Source organism: Artemia sp. Qi Xiang Cuo, chromosome 2 (assembly GCF_049724085.1).
Source record: "Artemia sp. Qi Xiang Cuo chromosome 2, ASM4972408v1, whole genome shotgun sequence".
NCBI lineage: Eukaryota > Metazoa > Arthropoda > Branchiopoda > Anostraca > Artemiidae > Artemia > Artemia sp. Qi Xiang Cuo.
The window spans coordinates 69,029,794-69,053,404 of record NC_142795.1 but is presented as its reverse complement, the minus strand read 5'-3'; the positions used below and the strand labels follow the sequence as shown (position 1 = coordinate 69,053,404).

Here is a 23,611-nt window from a genome sequence, read left to right as displayed (position 1 = left end):
TTCAAAAACATCTTCCCATGACATAATTTGTCCTCTAAAAACGATTAGGTTATTTTTACTGGTCTCTCCTGTCAAATTCTTTCCCTAATTAATACAGTTTAAATGGTCTTATCAACAGAGTTGTTTGGCATGTGCCTGCTACCCTTAAGGGTAAGGGTGTCTGATAAAGCATGTGTGACATCACAACAAACCTGGTTTCATATACCATAAAGAAAGTCGGCATGGGTTGAAAAATAAATGGCTTAGGATTTCAATAGGATTTTGGAATATATTTTAATGAACAAGGTTAAAAGCAGAAGTTGTGTAAGGTAAGCAGTGATTTATATTTATGATAGTAATATAGGATGAAATATGAGTTAAAAACAACTAGTAATGTGCAGTAATTTAACATTATATAGAGGGGGGATGAGTGGAGGTAGGTACTTCAAAGTACCTTCCCGGGACAAACCTTAGCATGTACATCCATCCCTGAAAGTTTCATTTTCCTAACCCAACACCTTTCCAAGATAGCCAAAAGTAACTAAAGTAGAATTTTACCGTGAAAAATATACTTGATGCGCTTTGAATTTTGACCTTTGATTCCGATTTTAGCCTTTTATTTATAATCAGCTTGTCCATCAGTCCTTGAACGCGAGCTTTAGTAAAAAATCAAACGCCATTTTTAGAATGTGTATTTAACGTCTTTTGATTTTGGAATCCTAGATTATAATATTAGTTCCAGGTTTGTAAGCAACATGTTTATTAACCTTTAAGTGCCAACTTTGGCTGAAGTCAAATACTATATTGATTAGATTTTAATCTTATAGAGCCATTCTTGAAATTATTTTTGATTAGTCTTGAGTAGGAAGCGACATTACTTGAATTTTTGTTTTTTACTTAATTCATTTTGGTTTGGGACGGTCATACCTCATTTCAGACCATTCTCGAAATGATTGCTGAACAATTACAAATTTAAAGATAGGAACTTGTCTAAATATCTTGAAACTGGAGGGAGGTGTAAACTTGGGCCCTAGGGTTTGCTATCGTCTAGGTCAAAACGTTGCATGAACAAAAATAATGGCTTGAAAGAACTACTGCTGGCGTGGGAGTTGAACCTAAGATTCCCCGACAACTAGCCAGAACTTCCAACCCTGGGTTAACAAGTGCAACTGATTATATTATCATAGCTTTGCTGTCGTAGACTTTGCCGTTACATACAAATCAGATAACTTGAAACAATAATTTCATATAATTATGTGTTTTTCTATATATTGCTAATTTTATGTCTTATGTAATTTTTTCTTCGTGTAAAAATATCTTCTGCTAAATCATTATTCCAAAATATACTCGTCTCATCAAAGTTCTGGGGATGCAGGCAAGTATGTGACTAAAATAGTAGTTTTAGCCTTATACTTGGAATTAGTGTCTTCAAAAACTCTTTCCAACTTTGATGAAAATCCAACATCATATCAAAAATATTGCTTAACTTGTTTTGATTTGTGCAACCGACCAATTATTTAAAATCTTTGACCAATGTTTCAGAATTGATAGACCGAAATTTATGTATTACTATAATATGTCTATGAAGTTTATGTTCTGAATTGGGTATATCCAGATTCTGATCCCCTTCCTCTGAAGCTGCACGAATCATGTTGCTTGTGGAGGTAATTTTTGGGAATTTTTGACCGTTCTGATTACAACAGTTATCTTGAAATTTTGATCCAATAATTTTCAATTTCAAATTAATAACGGGGTTTATTCAAGAAAACAAACAACAACAAAACACACAAAGAAAACAAAAAAAAGCAATACAGCAGAACAATTAATCCTGCCCGTAAGCTATCGCTTGCTTTGAGTAACCCCTTAAAATTAGGAATAAAATTTAAAAAAGAGAAGAAGAAAAGAAGAGAGAAAAAGAAGAAAAGAAGAGAAGAGAAAGAAAAATAACATGGAGGGTTGTGGAGATCCCTATCGACATAGCTTTATTGCCCTTCGATTGGTTTCGGCCTGGAAAAAGAGCGCTAGAGATTGGCTGAGCTCTCTCCAATTTGGGTGATCATCTCTTGAATGAGAAGAACCTAATAAATGTCGAGAAACTGACTAGTTCCTCGGCATGGAACTTGATGTAATATTTAAAACTTATAGTCGATTTTTTAACTGCGCCAATGGACCAGTAAACTATATAGAGTTTAATTTTTTTTCTCTGTCTGATTAAAGTTGGTCATACTAATGTGACTGCACTCCCTTTTTTGTTAAATGGATTCCTCTTGTCAACAGGGGCGTGATTTGCTATGGGGCAGGGGCAACTGCCTGCTCCAAAACCTAAGTCCCCCCTCCCCAGCTGGAATTTAGATTCTGCAAAAAATTTTGTCAAAATTAAGATAAGCCTGCATAATTCAAGTATCCAGAGAAACATGTCAGTTTTCTTCAGTATATCTTTGTCTATATGGTAATATATGGATCATGTAGTCAGTGAGGCTAGAGTTGATCAGGGGGCAGATCTACTGCTTTGAAAAGCAAATCTTGTCAAAACTAAATAAGCCTGCATAATGCAAGTATCCAGAGAAATAGGTCAGTTTTCTTTAGTATATCTTTGTCTTAATGGTAATATATGTATCGTTTTTCAGTTTTCACTGTAATTTTCACCTGACTCGGGAAAATTGGCTCCAACTTTGCCCCCCCAGGTTTTGACGAAATTACGCCACTGCCTGTCAAGTATATAGCCTATATATTTTCATCCTTCATTTCTGTTTTTTTCTTTTCTAGCAAAAATTTTGTAGACGAACGGAGACGATATTTGGAGCTGGCGAAATCAACTACCAACCTTAATCGTAGGACTAGTATCCTCTCGCGAAACTCTCTTATTCCAGAGCCAAAGATAGAAGGCAGTGAAAATAATCTATGCAGGGCAGGCTTCCTCCTTGGTTTGACATGCAAAGGCTCAAAATTGGATGCAAATGTGCTGTTCAGTGTACCTGAAAATGTTAGCTTTTTTCTTTTTACCCGGCTGACTGACCGTATTTCAAACAATAGGCCGTACAAAAAATATGGTTCAATACCGCTCTCTAGGGCTATAATGAAAGAAAGGTTGAGGTGGCTAGGGCACGTTGTGCAGATGAAGAATGACAGATTGCCGAAGATGTTTTTTAGGCCAACCGTCTAGGGCTAAACGGAAAGCAGATCGTCCTCGTCTGGGGTGGGAGGACGTCATAAAGAAAGATTTAAAGGAAATAGGAACTTCGTGGGAGGGTGTAAAAAGGGAGGCTTTGAATAGATTTGGATGGAGAAGGAGCGTGCGTAGCTGTGTTGGCATCAGGCGGCTTGGTGCTGCGGTGAGTTGTTAGCAGCAGTAATAGTAGTTTAGCATGAGAAGAATCCATGAATAAAGGACATTTTGTAAACGAAGAAAGAAACAATAATCAAAACAATGGTGATGCAGCGACTCATTTTGTATTTCTTTATTTATTGCTGTTACAAAGGTATGAGAAGTCAACGCTGTTATCATAATGCACGGGTCCTAATAACTTAATTTTCCAAAAAAGTCTTTTTTTCCGCGGTTTTTTTAAAGGCACACTTTCTTGGGTACTGTTTCCCCTGCTTTTTGCTCAGTGTTAAGGTTCACCAAAAAATACGATGAATATTTCTTCCTCGCAAAGGATATTAAAGACATATATACTGTAATTGAGAAAAGAATGATTCTGGGGAAAAAATCTTTGAAATGCATGTGATGGGGATATAGAGGTAGCGAAAACAGTGTAGGCTGTTACAAGGACTTTTTAAAACAATAATTTTAATGAATTGCGGATCAAAACTGTTGATTATGATAGGAATTTAATTAAACTATCAGATGCAAAAATCAGATGCATGCTATATGGTAAGAAAAATCAGATGCATGCTATATGGTTTATTTTTTTAAAATAAGAAATTGAACTAGCAAGTATTCTTTGTATACTGACTATATATCTAAACTTAAGTTTTCCATATAGTTTTTTTCTATGAATAAATATAATATATAATTTGTTTCCATAATATAATTTGTTTTTTTTTATAAAATTCATATAAGTTTTATATAAAATATAGTTTATTGTAATTACAAAAATATAATTATTCAGAATAATAACTCCTGGAACCATATCGGCTAAGCATGACCTCGTTTCTTTCGTTTTATTATTAAAAAATATTCAGAATTTTTTATGAAAAGATATATACTGTAACTGAGAAAAGAATGATTCAGAGGAATAATCTCTTTGAAAAGTATTTAGTAGAACATAAATTGAACGAAAATAGTGTTGGCTGTGTCAAGGTTTTGAATGGGTAACTTTTGAATAATCAATGACCAAAAACAGTTTACTTTTTAGGAATACCATTAACACGTTTTATAGTTAAAAGAAGGGTTCTGTTACCTTATATAATTTTTATTTTTAGTTTAAGAAAATGAACTAGGCAATGCTCTTATCCTGCAAAGTACTTAAAGTTAGAATTTAAGATAAATAGTTTATAGTAATTACAAAAAATGTGATTATTCAAAATAAAATTTTGAGAAGACTTATATGCTATAACCGAGGAAATGACTGGGAAATAATGTATTTGGCTATAAATCTAGCCATCTGTAAGGCTACAGATCAAGGGCGGATCCAGGACTTCTTTTTAGGGAGGGGGGATAGGTTGATCCGATAAACTTGCGTTAAGAGCACGTTACATTAACAAAAACTTGCACTAATTAAGTAAGTTACACTACTTTAGACTACGTTAGGAGGGTGCGCCCCCCCCTCGTTCCCCTTGGATCCGCCACTGCTACAGATGTAACGAAAATAGCGCACACTGTACCTAGCTTTCTGATGAGTATCTTTCAAATAATTTCTGGCCAAATACAATCGACTATATAAGAATTACGCATCTTTTAGGTAAAAGAAAACATGGCGTTAAAACGTTAACTGATTAGTAAACTGAAAAATAAAATTTCAATTCCTTGTAGGCTTATTCATCAAACGCGAATTTAGAAGTGACATAACTCACCAAAGACATTTAAAAAAAAAACCGTTTGGATATTTCAATGTTGTATCATTGACTTGGATTGTACGGTACCTAGTTATTATAACCCTGCAAGGTCATAACGCTTTTATAATATACCATTGTAGTACTTCATAAGCTATGTTTGCTCTATTATAGATATTAATTGTCTCTATCATTGAAAATGAAACTTAAACATTAAATTTTATTCCACAAAAATGATTTTGTTAAAATTATTTCCACTTGGTGACCGCAAGGTGTTGCTAACATTATGGATTTTTTATTATAGTGGGAGCTGAATTTCCTGAAGTTACTTATATTCACTATTCGAAACAACGTTTAAAAAGGATGTTTCATTGAAGTTTATTTTTGTTGTATTTAAAAAAATAATACCACTTTTTGCCCTCTTTTTTAGAGGGGAGGAGGGGGGTTCGACCACTAGAAAAACTGAATTGTTTTCTCACAACTTTAGTTTTTTCGTATCAGTTTGAAATATGGGTTAGTCAGATGTAAGCTCTTTTTCTTTTCTTGTGATATCATGCCAGTCAGTTCTGAACCAGACAAAGGATAGTTCATCGGACTGTAAAACACGATTTTAACGCTCAGTCAGCGAAACTAACAATGCGAATTAAAAACAAGCAAAAATTAAATCTCGTTTGAAAAACGGTAAATTTAAAAAATTCTTGTTTTCTAATCAAATAAGATGTTTAAACTGGAACAGTAATACATTAGTATAAGGAATTGCTGGTTATATCAATATTAGAAGTGAAAAAAGGTAAAATCTGAACTGAGGAAGGCCCGTAGATGTTCATAATTGAAATAAACTTGCACTCACCTGTCCTGGTTCTAACCTCAATAATTGGCTATTGTGTTTCATAAAATTCATGTGTTTTGCTTCAAAAAAGGAATTCTGCTTCAAATTGTTCTGTTCAACTTTCAAACATTCAAAACCCAAATTTCAAAATATTGAATGAGTGATAAACAGTTCACGGTAACGAACTGTAAGTAAAGAATGACCGGTTCCAATATTAACGAAAATTCTAAAGAAAGGTGTCTTTTTTACAGTATATGCACGAAATGAATTTGCTTTTCATGGCCACTCTAGACGTTTATAAACAAACAAGATAAGATGTTTATTTCAAAAAATTTCTATAACAAGCCCGAAGGGCAGAATTTGAATTTCTGGCTAAAAAAAACAACTACCAGGAAAAAACAAACATCAAACGAAATAGGTAAAAATAAAATTAAAAAGCAGGTAAAAATAGTTAAACTATATTAAAAAATATGAATTTTAAATTTAAACGGGTGATTAAAAACATAAAAAAGGAAAACGAACAAATATATACAAAACATGAGCAACACCTGTACAAGTAATAAAAAAGAGTATATTTGTTTTTATTTTTTCAGTAACGTAAGGGACGAAATTTGTTTCAGATAGGAACGGATTCTGAAACAACCCGATGCGGGCGGAACCTGGATCAAAGTTGTCAACTTGCACAGTTTTCATATGAAATACATTCTGCTTTTTACCTCAGAGGGGATGCGGAAGAGTGAAAATCACTCTTTTTTGGTTTCAGTTTTCATTTGCTTTAAACGTCACTAGTTTGCAGCTTCGTCAGAAGTGCATTTGACCCAAAGAACAGGATTGCCAACTTGCACACTTTTTGTGTGAAATGCACTCTTTTTTGTCTTGCACTTATTTTTGAGCAAAAATCACTCTTTTTTGGCCTTGATTTGCGCTTTTTTTTACGTCGACAGTTGGCAACCCTGGTCTGGATAGGAAGTGTCTTTTCGGAACAACGCCTTACGTATGTCGGTTTGTTATTGCATTCTTTTTGTGCAAGAGTAAGGTCTCCTGTACTCAAGCGTTACCAACCTAGTATTATTTAGTTGTTGTTCTGTCTTTTTGTTTTCTTCATTATTTTTCGCTATTCGTTTTTTCATACATTACAAACTTGTCAAAATTCTGCTGATGAATTTTTTTATGACATTTTCGCTCATGCAAAAAGGACTGCACCTAGTTACTACCAAATTTCCTATTCTGAAAATTGTTTTGACTTCTGTCCCGACTTATATGAAATATTTGTATGAAAGATTAAAATATTGCCACCCAAATCGCTTTTTGCTATCTTGAAAGCTTAAACCACACCATCCTTATCAGAAACAGGGATATACAACTCAGTGAAGCTGAAGTTATTTTTTACTATTTCTCAGTTTCCTGTAAAATTTTGGTGTAATTTTTGTTTGTGATTTGTGTAATTCTAAGATATTTGACCATAAATAGAAATATGTTATTACAAATTAGTCAAGATTCCTACGGCCTCGTGCCGTATTTTTGAACATCTAAGGTGCTGTTATTTTAGGATTTTTTAAAAACTTTTTTGCTCCTTTTCAGATTGTTATTGATGAAGGACTTCGTAAAATGTGCTTCCCTGATGCACTTCATTGGGAACCGTTTGGTACTGCCCTGGACTATTACACAATTGTATTGACGAAGGAAAATGGTGATCAGTACTTTGCTCATTGTCATCGTGTCAAAATTGAAGGCTTTGACACTACAACTCCTTATTCTTATTGTCTTATTAGTAGTCATCGATGTACTGCCTTTTTTAAAGAGGTCTCCCACTTTTCTTTTTTTTTGGTTTTGGGCTCTCTTTTCTATGTGTCATTTTCTATTTTTGCTTCTTTGTTCACTTTTCTATAGTCTTATATCTGAAATTATAAAACCTGAATAGGTCCAAAACGAGATTATGTTTTCTTTTACCTTGTTTGGAATATTAATTATAGTATTGCTCAGATGCACGGGAGAAACGGTTTCTTCTTCCGTAAAACAAAATAATAGTGTCTGTTCACACTGCAAGATGGGCTATTTGAAATCAAAACAGGATTTACTGTACAGGGAGGTACAATTTGTGCCACACTCCCTTCGATAGATTTTGACAGGTCCATGTTTTGATAATTTAATGTTTCCTGAAGGAACAATATGTGTGCATGAATTAAAAAAAAAAGGACTGAAAAACGGTCGGTTTCCCTTTTTTATCTTTTTTTTCCTTTTTGTAAATTCCGAAATCCTGAATGTAGCTGGTCCCAATAATTCTGGATAAATGATTTAAAAACTCAGATCAATTTACTCTTCTCTATAACTGGCTGGTGTATGAGCCCAAAGCAGATTTTTCAAACTCTCACAACCTAGGTCTGTTTCAACTATGTTACTGCTTATTACGGGTCGTGTGAATAAATATAAAAAATATTATGAAAATGTTAACTATGTTTTAACGCTGTTTTAACTATGTACTGCTTAATACGGATCGTGTGAATAAATAAGAAAAAATAACAACAACAACTTAAATGGTAGAAAAACGAATAATAAGCTCCATTAGTAAGCAACAATCACGCCATAATTTGTGACTCCGGTGAGCTGTTGACTATTACCAGTGAATTGGGTCGGACCCCGATTGACTGAGTTTGACTTCCAAGCTTAAACGAGTAACGTAAAGATTACAGTACCTAATTAAAAAATAAATGGTTACCATACTTTGGCATATGGATAAAATCATAACCGCAAGAAATATCTTGTACATCCCCCCCTGCGCACACGCAACCACACTTCAGAAAAAGTTTAGAGGAAAGTGAGTTAAAATCAATAGGGTTAGTTCAAAACACAAGTACAAGGGTTAGTTCAAATAAACAACTAAAAACACAACAATACACTCGATTGGTAAGCAGCAACCCCGATATAATTAGTGACCCTGGTTTGCTGCTAACTATTACCAGTGAATTGGGTCTGACCCCGATGCACTGTGTTTGACGTCAAAACCTAAACAAAGAGTAACGATCAGATTGCATTACCTATTTTAAAAAAATGGTTACTATACTTTGGCTGATGGGATAAAAATCCTCACCACCAGAAGTATCCTGAACAATATCGTCCAGCAATACACACACTTCAAAAAGTTTTGAAGAATGTCAGCTAAGATGATCAGGGTGATGATGTTCGGGTCAAAAGAGACTCTTACGTGTAAGCAGTAGATCTGCTCAAAAGAAAATTTTCTATTATGCCCTCTATAGCACACGTTGTAAATAATCAACGTCTTCTTAATGCATTATCCCTTTTCTGCATAAAAATATTATTTATATATTTGTTTTTATTTTGGATTATTTAGCTCTGTTAGCTAATTATATTGTGAGATGAATGTTTGCTTTATCTTCATTGACTCTTTTTTAAAGCTTGCTGAAATAGGCTTAAAGGAAAAATAAAATAAAAACTATGTGCCTTTTAAAGAATTTGTGGGTGTTGTAACATATATTTTAAGCTTTTAAATTCTGGGTATTTAGCTTTTATTTATATTCATACGTTAGCCTTATTGCCTTTCCATTATACTTGAACAGAATTATTCCAAAATCCGAGGGTTTTCTTCCCAACAAGACAGAGCCAGACAATCTAATATGCACGAAAATCTTGGCATTATGACAAATAACTTCAAACAAGAAGCAAAAACTAAGCAAAAAGATGTAACAATAATCCATAGTAAAAAATGTACAATAAGTGCGCAAACAAAATTAGAAGATACATTAGTGGAACATCCTTGTAGTAATTAATGTTAAGGCAATTTTTATTACGGTTTTGTTTTATTGTTTAGTTTTTTTGTGTTTTTGTTTTGAAAAGACATAAAAATAACGTATAATTACTAACATGAAAATTACCTTAATGAAGTTCCTTGGAGTGATTGTGTTAAGGCCTTTTTTTCCTTTTTTCACTTAACTGTGAGTTTTTTGTATGTTTTGTTGTTTTTTTGTTGTTTTTTTGCCTAGGACAAATAATGCAGAAAAATATGACTAGATTGGTTTGTCTCAATGTGAAAATAGTCTTCGCTTCTGGGAATTAGTCTGTCCAAAAGCCTTCTCCTCGAGGAATGATGACCCATTCCTGGGAATGGGTCATCATTCCCTGGGAAATATATCCTACGAAACTGACACGCTTTTGCGCTTCTTTTTTTTGCCTCGGTTAGCTTTGTGCTTGGACGAATTAGTAGTAACGAAATAAATAAATAATTTGGGGGGGGGGGACGTCTAAGGGTATTAAGTCGAAACTCCCAGGGCGTGCTAAGAGGGATGTTGAACTACATCAAAATACGCTATGTACGTCCGTGTCGTCAAAAGGCCTACTCGTAATATCTCAAAAACAATTAAGGGCATTAAATTGAATTTCCCAATGAATGTTGTTTGGGATGTTGAATTTAATCGAAAGATTCTTAAATGCCTCCAAACGGGCGCATCTGCGATATCTCAGGAACGGCTGAGGGTATTAAATTGCAATTTTCAGGTAATGTTGTGAGGGATGTTGAACTAAATCAAAAGACCCTGTGCATCCAGGTTATCAAAAAGATGTTTCCGCAATATATTAGGAATGGCTAAGGGTATCAAGTTAAAACTTTCAGAGAGTGTTGAGGGGCATATTGAATAAACTCAAAAGGCACTATGTACATTCAGGTCTTCAAAAGGGCGTATCAGTAATATCTTAGGAACAGATCTTATATCTTAGGAGATCTTAGGATCTCAGGAGAATATTGAAGGCGATGTGGTACCTTAAAGTTTGTGTGTGTTTGTGTGACAGAACTATTTAGAATTGACGAGGTGGTTTTGTCCTAACTTATTTTGCTTGTATAAGAGACTCAAATAAACGACAGAAAAGTAAAAGCAGGCACCTAGTTTCCCGGTAATTTTAGAAAAACCATTGAACTTCTCCCGTTTTGTGCCGGCGATAGAGGTTTAATGAAACTTGAATTATTATAATGTGTGGAACTTTGTTTTTTCGATTAAACGGAGAAGAATTTTCATTTTAAAGTTGAGGAAAGGGCATTCCCTGAAAATAATCTAGCTACCTGCTAGGAAAATGTTAAAAATCATCTCAAAGGAAATATCATTTTAGTAATTCGCCAGCTTTGAGAGTTCCCTGTGGTGCTACCTGCTTTGATTGAAAATCTTGCTGACACAGGGGACGTCTTATTTATCCTTTAGGCACATTGGATAGACAGCACTTTGTTTAAAAATTTATAAAATATTATATTCTGTTAATTTTAAACTAGCCTCTCGTTAACTTTTTGAACAGTTGACACATTCTTGATCCCCTATTAATTTTTAACAAAACTTTAAGGAAATATTATTTGAGTATTTTAGAAACTTTAGGAGTTTCCTGTGAGGCTGGAAAATTCGCTAATGGGCCATTTGTCTTTGAGATGGTCAGCCGACGCTGAGGCTCGTAAAAAGACTTTTAAGGTATTGAATGGCCTTAACAATCCACCGCCACGCGGGTTATTTTAACAACGATCCAATTTATTATATTCTTTATTAAGTAATTTATTTTCTTGTGCAATCGGACAAAAAGTAAAAAAAAGAGAGAGAAAGAAAGAAAAGATAGAAGATCGCAGAGACTTAAGTGTTTGCGTACTACTTAATTTTTTTTTTAAGCTCTATTGCTATCTTTATTCATGTTCTTTTTTAAATTTTTAATTCAAATTAGAGCAGTTATTGTGGGATAGAAGTATTCCTCAATTTTCACTTCATTATAAATTCCTTATTTTTTTTCATAGTCCTTTTCGATTTTCTTTGTTAATCTTCGTCTTACTCTTTTTAGGAGTATTAATCTCATTCTCAGGTGTAGTCTACCTGGTCTTTGTATATCAACTTGTACTCTTATCAATATTCTTTCTTTAAAGATTCTCGGTGAGCTGTCCAAATCTCATGGTCTTCCCCTTGAAGAGCGTCGATCTTTCATGGCCTATTTATGTTCCTCTCCCTTGCCACCTCCTGGTCGTACCCTAACCATTCCTAATAAAGATCTCACATTGAAGCGTTCTTTTGACTGGAGATTCTCAGAACTGGGGCTGGATTTTCTGTATCAACGGTTAAATCAACAGTCAAGTGCAAAAAAGTTCATTGATCTACTTTCGACACTTCTCCTTGAGAGAAAAGTGATACTTGTTGGAAAAAATGTCAGGTTAGAATTTCTTCTTGCCTTTTCTTTGAAAAATCTCATTGCCTGTGACTAAGGATGTGTTCCATTGTTCAAATACCATTATTAATTACTTGTTACAACCCTCAGCCTAAAATGTTAGCTAACAGCAGAATTAGTACTTGTAATATTTAAAAAAGGGCGTACATTATAGTCCGTTTTGCGCTTATACTAATACAAATTGCTTGTATTTCTCTCGTTATCTATTGTCTTGGAACGGGAATAATAATAAACAATTAATTATCTTTAATTAATGTTTATTCGTCAATTAATGACCAATCATGATAATGAAATTCTCGAATAGATCCTAAATGTGAGCATGAAGAAAAATTCAAGAGTTTTAAGTCAATAAAATCAAGGTAGTTTTCTCAGCTTTTCACGATATATACCCTTTCATATACCAAATAAGCGTAGGCACCATAGAAAAAAGCTACCTTTTACTAGCTTAGGGTAAGCTGTATTTATATTTCGAGTCATTCCAAGGAAGCGTAGGAGGAGAGAGAGGAAGGGAGAGAAATAGAAGCAATACAAGGAGGATCAAAATATTCCAAATAACGAATTTGCTGAAAAACAAACTCAGCAGCGCAACAGAAACTAAAATCAGGTATTTGGGGACTGGGGTATTTGGGATTGAAATTCAAACATAGTTTAGAACCCTTTCTCTTTTTGCTGCATTTTTAGATTAAACACCATTCAGTCTTTCTTTTTGTTAAAAGGTAAGATAAGTCTAATTACCATTAATATATGTATTATTTAGGGATTTAACTACCATTAATAAATGTACGATTTATACCCTGAAAGCAGGGTATAAATTATTTATTATTTACCCTGAAAGCAGGGCTGCTCTTCTTTGTAATCTTTCCCAAGATCTTGGAATTTCGGTCCTGAGCTTTGGATCTTAGGAAATTGTAATTGAACTTAAACGCAGCACTCAAAAGTACATTAAGTATGCCATTATTATTTGGCATATGAGATTCTTTGAAAGTAGATATTGGGATATAGTAAAAATTTTCAGTGGCAACCTTGACTGAAAGGCTCATGTGAATACAGGCTAGGATATTCGAATTCCGTTCCTAAAGTTCGTGCGCATATGGTTCTCAGAAGTTGACTACCTTACTTTTTGTAAACAGACCAATTGATGCTTACAAGGATGAAATCATGGGGGGGGGGCAAATGATAGGAAAAATGGTTGCATAGCACATGTACTGAAATAAAATCTTCGTTACAGAGGTTTTCGATCGGTATTCCTGTGTAGAAACTCGCCTTATATAGGCGAGTTTCCTATATAAGGAAATACGCAAAATATATTAATAAAATAATAATTTATTTATGACCCACTTTTATACAAAACAAGCAGAGTAAAGCACACTAAAAAGGATAAAAAAAAATCAATCAAATACACAGAAACAAAGATAACTTAAACCTTAATCACTGACAAAAACACAGGGATAATATTATGGTTTTAGCCTACGGACATAATGGCATTTCTTGTTAAATTATTACTAAGCAATTCAAACGATTGCATAATATCGGGAACACCATACTTCTTATTAATACGTGTATTACAATATGAAGTGGGAAGGTACAATAAAAATTTGCATTATCTAAAATAAGCGATACGGATCTGACGCAAATCATTCTTATTCAATAACAAATTCATTCCACTTAAAAACAAGACATAATGGTCACAATATGTGGAATACATTTTAGCTAAAGCTCGGCGTGAATATTTTCCACTGTTAGGTACAATTTTCGCATATCCGATCTTCAACTTTTCTTTAACATCTCTCAGAACTTGAAGTCGCAAAAAAGTGAGTGTAAAACAAATACTAATTCCTAGCCACCTTAAACTCGTAACATTGCGAATTACTGAGGGTCCACAGGACAAATTATGAGCTGATGATTTGGGACTGAAAACTAAATATTCGCATTTATCAACATTCAAAAACAGAACAACGTCCTGAAACATCATAAAAATACTCTGCACAGATATTATCAAAATAGAATTCCTTCAGCTTGAAATTAACAGGTCTTTCGCATACGCACTATAAGATGCATCAAATGAATTATAAAAATACGAAGGATCGATTCCTAACAACACATTTTGAATGCAGGCATTAAATAGGTAAGGTGATAGTACCCCACCCTGTGGTACTCCAGATTGAACTGGTATATTACCGCAGTACCCTGTACTAGATTTTAAACGAAGAAACGAATTACTATACCAAAATTTAAGTACTTGTATGACAGAAGGGTTCACTCGAAACTGAGACAAAGAGTGCTTCATTTGTACAGGGCTAATACTATCAAAGGCTTTATATTGCGCTTTGGACAAATCCAAAGCAGAGATATGTAATTCATAACCTCCAGACTAGGCACGATAAAGATTTGATGGTGTAACTTTATGTGCATATTGATACCCAATACGAGGTTGAAATCTAAACTGATTAGAATCTTTCGCGGTTTGTTCAGTGATATATGGGAGCAAAAAATAAACAAAAACCTTACTAATAGTAGAAGCAACAGTGGTGGGCCTACAGGAATTCCAATCATATGAGTCTCTTTCATGTTTAAAAATTGAACTTAAAATTCTGCAAAGGAAAAAATTAGGCACCATTGACAAAGATAAACAGAACTGGAAAAGTAACGAGCTGAGCGACTAGTGCCGGACAATCACAACGTAAATGGTGGGTGCTAATCCCATCAAGATCATTTGATTTAGACTTAAGTTTAAGCATACAATTAACAATACTTTTAGTTGAGACGGGAATAACATGACGTTGCAAAACTTTAGGTGCAAAAATTTAGAAATTAAGCACTGAAAATGATAATGAACACTACTCAATCTTACAAAAAATACTTTTATAATGCCTAAGCAAAGACGAATCTGGGATAACATCACTGGTCACCAATGAATCCTATTTAGACGCATTAATGACTTCTTTCCATTGTGCTGCACTTTTAGGAAACTCAGCGCCATTATATCGAACCAAAAGAAGATACCGTTTAAACTCCGCTTTTGTCCTACTTTTTATATCAAACACTTGGCCTCACAAGGGCCGCCCACACGCAATCCAGATGCGAAGCCAGAGTTTAGCACGATTTTTGACGACTTTAAGACCCGGGTCTCCTTTCCAAATTGGACTTCGAGTTTTGAGTTTAACCCAGACAAGGGGAAAAGCCACATTCTCAGCTTGTTTCATGCACTTAACTAAATAAAGATAATAAACATTCAGTTGCACTCTGGCTTGTGGTGAAAAAACACTAGTGCACAGTAGATTAAAAGGACTCTTGACACTGGACAACAAAGCTGTTAGGGTGGGAATATATAAAGGCCAACTGGCTTTACTCCACTTTTGTGTCATACACCATCTATTATTAGCAGCCCAACGATGAGTAGATGGATCAGCGGTTACTGTCACAGTAAGGGAAAGGAGAAGGCGGTCAAAATCGCGTTCGTCTTCGTCAACATTAACGACAGGACAGGGAACATCGGCATAGCAAATACAATGATCAATATTGGTCACAGTACCACTATTATGAATATAACTGTAATTAAGAGCTGTGGGTACTATGCGGTAACCAATAGGCAACGAATCTAAAACTAAGTTGGCATGAGTAGAGGAACTATGAACATCACAATTGAAGTCACCTATCAATAGCCAACGATGCCCATGCTTTTCAATATTGCATAACAGTTTTAAGGGATGAAGAGGCATTAGAAAACTTAGTAAGTGAAGCTAGACGTTTCTGATCGCAGGGATGATATACATTTATAAATACAAGGTGACCCAGTCGTTTTGCCATAATATTATAAGAAGAAAGAAATAAGATAGACGACAAAGGAGTAGCCAATCGTTTGATAACACATGCAAGGCCCCCGGAAGGTCGGCCTTTTGTTTTCGGGCATTGATGGTAAAGGCAATATGGTGGCTACTTCTTCGTAGAGAGTTAACGGAGATGGCGAGAAGTAAATGTTCTTGCAAGAACAAAATGTCAAAATCATTCATTTTTTGATTTAATGAGCCATCTTTGTCTTTCGTGCCATTGATATTAAAAGAGCAGATTGAGACGGACAATTCGACAGTCATTTCCGAATCACACGTTTGCTCAGGACATCACGCAGAATACGACGTTTTAGGCTATACGATGCATGATTACCCTCACAATTAGCGCATTTTGGATAAAAAACCTTGGGGGAATCACGGGATGATACATGAGAGCCGGCACAGCGGCTGCATTTTGTTGGCTTATTGCATTTAGTTTTCGTGTGGTTGGGAGACTGACAATTATGACAGCAACGGAACGGCCGCAGGAATTCAAAAACCCGGAAGGGTTCATAGCCCACCTTAAGCATGAGTTATAGGATTCTACGCTGGGCTAAGGCATGAGCAAAGGTGCCTTTCAATGCAGAAGATTTTCCCAAACGTTCAGCATTCATGACACCTTCAGATTGCTTAAAAATTATCACCTCATAATTAGCGAGTACCCCCTTAAAATCGCCATAGATTTTCTCTTCTTGAATCATGACGTCACAGCTATTCAATACGGTTGGAACCGCATCTCTGAAAATCTTTGCTACAGATTGACTAATCTGAACAACCAGCTTATCGCTAGAAGGCCTTATGCTATGAATAGCTTCATGGCCAGGGATTTTATTAAAAGCATGAGCCCGTTTTGAAGGGTCGTCAAGATTAGTAGCACTTTTGAAATGATAGTGGTGACAGGGCTTTCGATATAAATAATATCAAAAGGAGTGGGAAATGACGGGAAATTCAAATCATAATCTGTTACCTTTTCTTTAATGAAGTTTTGGATAAAATTCACAACCAAGATTTCAGGTGTAAGTTTATAATGAACAGCAGCAGGAATTACCGGCACTTTAATAGGTGAAATAATTACGTACGTTGTAACTCATAACGTCTCATTTTCGCACTTCCGAAGCAAATCAATCATATCTTTCACGTGCCAAGCGAAGGCATTATCACCTTGTCTCCTTTGTGCTGTTTTACTGCTATGGTGTATTTCTGCCCATAAATCAACTTTAGCATCTTTGAGAGTATTTTCAGGAAAAAATTCCACTGCATGATTAATAATAACTTCGTCATCAATCCTCGTTCGAATGTTTGATTGGATAAAATTAAGAATAGCTGAATGCGAAAACATTATCACTTTGCTTAGCTCAGCCCAAAACAGTCTTGGTTCAAAACATAGCCGAAATTAATCCATTATGCAAGTAAAAAAACAGTCCATCAAGATTTCATATACAATCATTAAAGGCAGCTTTAAATTCCATATATGTCTGCACTCTCAATGTTATAATATATTCCAAAGATAATTCGGCTAAAAATTGAACTATTGTACACTAGTCAGATGTCAATGACGACATGTATTTATTCTCTAATTGATTCCGAAATATAATCCTTTTTTAACACAAATAGCTCTTAACAGGTCAGAGACTGAATAGCAACTGAAATTCACTACTAAATTCATTATTGAAATTCATTACTAAATATATTTATCATTTTTTGTAGCATTTGTTTGCGGTTTTTTGTGTCGAAGCACTATACTATTCTGTAGCTACTGCATGCTGAAGCCAAATTATCCACAAAAACTCCAGGCAGGATTTGTGCCAGCTAAAAGATTACCAGCTAAAAATCTAAAAATAACAAGTTAGCTTAACATGTATTAGTTTAATAGCTGCCTATCTCTTAGGGAACTGGTGGGACACCATTGGAAAATAAATTCAAATTACAGGATTTGCATGAAAAGTGACTACCATTTTTGACTATAAATTATTATTAATAATTATAATTGAATTTATTCAATAATTATAATTGAATTATAATTTAATTTATTATAATTGAATTATAATTGAAATTATTATTATTAATAATAATTGAAAATAAAATAATGAATTGGAAATTACATTGGAAAATAAACCAAATTTGCATGAAAAGTGACTACCATTTTTGACATAATAAAATTGTTATAAAATAGAGCCTAGCAAAACTCACCAATATCTACCTTTAAAGTTATGTTTCTGCACTGTAGTTTGTTGTCTCTAGTTGTTTTTCTTCTTCTTTTTAAGGAGTTGCTTATGAAATGTTTTTTTTTTCAGCATTTTCATTTTTTCTAGTTATTTTGTTTTTCTTTTTTTATAATATTGCTATTGAATTGTGTCCTAGCAAAATTCATCAGTATCTATATTTAAAAATATTTCTCTATACAACTTTGTATTTTAAAAAGGGAACTATTGTTGAAACCTGGATTTTAAATTATTCTTAGTTTCTTTATTCTTTTACCATATTCTTGCTGCGGACAGATATTGGATTTAACTCAAGTAATTGGATTGTTTTTTGATTTCCGTATTAGTTGTTCATATACTCTTGCGAATCCTTGTTTTCTATTTGTAATGGCTCTTGTTCTGGAAACTCAGCTCTTCTCCTGCTCTTCTGAAAACTCAGAGCTACCTGTGTCTCTACTTGGTGTGTTTTGATTTAAGAAATTCTAGCCATTCTAATCATAAGCAATTCTAGAATATAGATCCTATTAATTCTAGTTAAATTGAAAACTCCATATTTATAGCTTTGTTCTTGCACGGAAAGCATGGGTCGTGCTGTGATTTGTACTCGTTTCTCAAATCCTAAACATTTTATACCTTTTTGAAACCAGATTAATGCTTAGATTTACAGTACTTATGATTGCGCTTTAGTCATCCCGGTCATGCGTAGTTTAAGAATCTAGATTTCAGTAATTCTAGTTTCTTTGAAACCACCATATTTATAGCTTTGTTCTTCCGCGGAAAGCATGGGTCGTGTTGTGATTTGTACTCGTTTCTCAAATCCTAAACATTTTATACCTTTTTGAAACCAGATTAATGCGTAGATTTACAGTACTTATGATTAATACCCACATGCGCTTTAGTCATCCCGGTCATGCGTAGTTTAAGAATCTAGATTTCAGTAATTATAGTTTCTTTGAAACCACCATATTTATAGCTTTGTTCTTCCGCGGAAAGCAGGGATCCTAGTGCGATGTAGTATAATTTAGTATCAGTAATAGGCATGCGATTTGTGCCTCATTTATTCTTTTTTCTATTGATTTGCGCTCATTGGATGTGCTTCCTGACTAGAGCCAAACTTATCCAGCCACGGCATCTATATCTTTGTTCTCAAATAGAAAGAAGGGGCGTGATGTAATGTAGTGTAGTATATCATCAGCACTAGACCTGTAATGAAATTTCCTCCCTTTTTTTATATTGATCTGGGTTATCTGGATGTTCAGAATAAAGGGCTAAACAGATATAACATTTTAAAGCTAAAACCAGTCGTATCTGTTCAACACTGGTGTATTTTATGCCGGCTTCCAAAGTAGGATTTCTTTCTTGGGTAACGCTCAGTTTGAGTATTCTCTTGCACTGACTTTTTAGTTAGAGGGATTTTTTTAGTATGTCGGAATATTTCCAATACAAGATTTGTGGAATTACTTATTACATCACTTAATATGCTAATTGATTTCTTGGCAAAGCCAATTTTATCTATTGAGCGTTCACGTTTCAGAAATTAAAATAAATTGTCAAGAATGCGCTACCTTTTTTGTAAAAAAGTCAGCTTATCATTTGCTCATGTATACTCTTAAAACACCCGAAGAAAAGCCCACGTCTCTCTAGTCCTTGATTGAGGCCGAGCTTATATGGCCTTGTTCTTGCTTTGAAAGCGTAATGTAAAGCAGTATTAGACCTGTTGCAGAATTATCGCTTAGTTTTAAATTATCTGGGTTATCTCGATATCCAGACTAAGTGGGAATGAGCTTACCTTGCCACCGTCTTCTTTAAAGCTAGCATATATTTAGCTTTGTTTTCACGTGAAAAGCAGGGAATCTGATCTACTGTAGTTTAGCATGACAATTCAAGTTTTAATAATACTCATTTGTTCTTGTAAATCGATTCTAATTATCTTGATGTCTAGATTAGAGCCGAACTAGAGCTACTCCTGTGTTGGTTTGTCTTTTTCATTTTTTACGCTGTTCTTTGAAGCTTTTAGGCTTGACCCAAGGTATTTAAGGTTAGACCTAAGGCTCAACTAGACGTAGCTTAAAGTTAGCTTAAGTAGCTTAAAGACTTAAAGTGTTTTTGGGCTTTGATTGAAGGTATCAAGTATTATTGATGTGACGAATTGTCACATACACGGATTTTATGTTGCCAATAAAAACAAACTCTTGATCAATCAACTAGCTGAGTGCTAGTTGATTGATCAAAAAATAAAATATATATACAGTATGAAATCTGCATCGCGAAGTTTGTATCTTTAGTTACATGTCGTGTATGTGGAGAAATGACGAATTCCGGGGACAAGTAAATCTGGCTTAAGTAACCTTTGTATTGGGCATGAAAATGAAAGGCTCGTAAAAAAATTCCTGGTATATCTCGTGGGTATATCGATTCAAAGGTCAATACACAGATAGCCGATGTTTGTAATGAAAGTGATGGAAAATGCAGTAATTTTTCTCCGATCTTACAAATACGGGATATTCATCTGGGATATATTTAGTAACACGTTTGTAGCAACATTGCAGTCTTTTTCGGATGAAGGGGGGGGCCTGTATCCTCTGAAGTGTCATGAATAACTGAGTTAGGCTACTGTAGTTGTCACAATGAGGAGTGAACGCGACTATTGCTGTGTGATGTCCTCATCTGATGATCAAGTGATCTGTGCTTTTTAAAAGCAACAAAGTAAAAGTATTCTGGAACGTATCCATATTGTTTCAGGGTAGTAACTTTCATTTTATTTTTTTTACTTGACGTTGTTGCCTGAAAATTAAGTTACAGTATGAGTAATCATATTGAAGATATTCATCTAGAAACTAAATTGATTAAGGCTTTAGAATGCCTCTGAATTTGAAATTTCACACAGAAATTCCTAAAAAATAAGAATTATTACCTCTGGAATGTCTTAGAACTTTTGAACATTGAAATACAAAATTGTTTTTCAATCCCTCAAGAACGCCCCTAGTAGGGTCAGTAGGCCGGATGCTGCTCCATCCAAGACCAACTGTTTTCTTTAAAGGCAAGATTTGATGTCACTGTCATTGACTGTCTTCTGCAAGTAAATCCCCTTGCCTCTTTCTGATCAGCTTTCCATCCTTGTGACACCGTCTGTGAAGGTGACAATATCAACACTTAGGCGTACAGCTGGCTGTGATTACCGGAAGGTAAAAACTCCTAGAAAAGAGAACTTAAAACTGCTCTGTTTGGCGTTACACGTCTATCCGAAACCGTATCTCTCAGGTAGTTACTCCGCCGGTGCTCCTTTAATTCTATATACAAAACACAGGGGTTGGGGGCATGGGACCCTGCCCTTTCCGAAACCTCAAGATTTTCTCCATATTTTTCAAACAATTTGGCTTTCATTTTTGGTAATTATCAATGGATTCGACAATTGGAATATTTAGGTAATGTAAATTTGCAGAATTGTAGTCTTTCTGATTGAAAAATAAAGGATAATATAATAAAATTGTCCCTTTATTTTCCAACATTTTTCGACCACTTTGGCTTTTATTTTTTTTTTTTATTTGAGGTTCCTACCCCTCCCCTCTCCCCTCCGCGAGAAGAATCCTTGCAAACATACCGTGAAGTCTCAATAGGTCCTTAAAATTTACTGATTTAAGGGTTAAGTAGTGGTGACATATCGAGCTCCCAGAATGTTTATGCCCCTATCAAATATTCTATTAAAAACTTTAGAAATCAGAGAAGGTAATTTGACTAATTAAATCCTTAAATATTTTCAGCACATTTTATTCTCCAAATTGTAAGGGACGCAAAATACCATCGAAAACTGTTTCATTGATTGACTGGTTTATTATTATCAATCCCAGTTATGTATCCTATTTGTTGCTTTTCTCCGTTGTATGTTTGATTGGCTGATTGGTTCGCCAATTGGACTATTTAACTAATATGAACTAATATTTAACTAATATTTAACTAATATTTAACTAATATTTAACTAATATGAACTTGCGGAATTAGTCTTTCTGAATGAAAAAGATGGGAATTATGTTTTCTTTTGTTAGTTTAGTAGTGAATAATTTGGAAATTTTTGAAAAAATAAAACTTTTAATGGTAAATCGTGAAAAGTGTCCTTGTGAACTCTATTTATTTGGAATTATAACAGGGTTTCAAAAAGTTTAAATTTCCTGGTATTGTCTTTGACGGTAGTGCTGAACGAAAAATTTCAGAAGAAACCTTGATCTTTAAAAAATAATCTAGGAAAATTTCACCGGAAAAAATTAATTCTCTAAGAATTATTTTGGTAGTTGTTTAGGTTCTAGAGACTTGAAAAACAATTTCTAGAGCATGCTCTACTTTAGGCTGCTTTCCTTTTCTTAGTGATTTTTTTTCTTTTGTCCAAAACGAATTTTGAATACGCAGGTTGCAGCGGAAATAATAATCTACAGTCTCTTATGTTTTCTTGTTGTTTACAGTTTCTTATTTTTCTTGAATTATCGGGGGGTTGAGATATTTATAAATTTAGGATATGAAACTACACCAGAAAACCTTTCTCTGTTTTTATAAGCTTCAATTTTGAAACTTTAAAATTCGAAAAGTTCAGTTTCGTTCCACAGTGCCCTCAGTCTTGAATGAAAAAAAGGTTATAATAAATAGCTGACCCAAGAAAGTGCATTCCTACTCGAGCCTGTTGAGATAGGTTTATGTATAAATTGTCAATTTATGTCCTTTTTTGCAGTGAAATATCTTTAGCTATACAAGGCTTGATGAATATGATTGCCCCACTGGAATGGCAGTACAATCTCGTCTCTATTCTCCCCTCAGATATGGTGCGGATGACAGAGTTACCGACTCCGTATATAATGGGACTTCTTTCAGTTGACGAGGAAATTACTCCGCCAGATTTTGTGAGTTTACCTTTGAATGGCCACTGTACAAGAGTTGTTCGGAAAATAACTTCTGATTGTTTATAAAAAAGATAACAATAACAAAAGAATATATATTCTGTAAGTCTGAAAACTAAATCTTTGTTCTACCGTTCAACGTACAGTTAGTTAACATTATTATTATAATGTTACAGTTAATTAACATTAATATTATTCTATATCTGTACCAGCTTTTAAATTTAATTAGCAGAAAATTTCTCGACTGCTTTGAGCCAGCCTATGACCTCATCATCAAAACAAAATGCTAAACCATTGCTAAAAAAGATCAGGATCACAACCAGGGATAAAGCAACGATTAAGTACTTGAACATTGAGACAAAAGCATACTCAAAGATGTGGGCTCATACATTTTCACTGCAAATACAAAAAAGGTGTTTCTGGTTGAATTCTCGCAACGGGCAACGAGTTCCAAAGACGTGTACTGTAAAATGTTGAAACAGCAAAGAATACGGAACAAACGCTGGAGCATGGTTGCTTCAGGCGCTGTGTTTTTGCCGGGCAATGTCTGACCCCGCGCTGGTAAGGTAACCTTCAAACGGGACTTTTTTAATCATCTGTCCTGGAACTCAGGTCTAGCCCCCCATTGGGGATTATTATCTCTTCCTACATAGGCCTAATAAGTGGCTTGCATCTCACCACTCAGTAAATGGTGATAGT

General features: G+C 34.5%; 1 protein-coding gene across 3 annotated transcripts in view; it reads left to right on the top strand.

The window, feature by feature from the left end:
- LOC148955545 (uncharacterized) overlaps positions 1 to 23,611 on the top strand; it is a 108,372-nt gene that overhangs the window by 58,517 nt on the left and 26,244 nt on the right. For all 3 annotated transcript variants that reach the window (XM_089108240.1, XM_089108241.1, XM_089108242.1), the window contains exons 4-7: positions 2,746 to 2,962; positions 7,385 to 7,606; positions 11,706 to 11,986; positions 22,747 to 22,915. In XM_089108240.1, the coding sequence (XP_088964366.1) occupies positions 2,746 to 2,962; positions 7,385 to 7,606; positions 11,706 to 11,986; positions 22,747 to 22,915 (889 nt within the window). The remainder of the gene's footprint in view (positions 1 to 2,745; positions 2,963 to 7,384; positions 7,607 to 11,705; positions 11,987 to 22,746; positions 22,916 to 23,611) is intronic.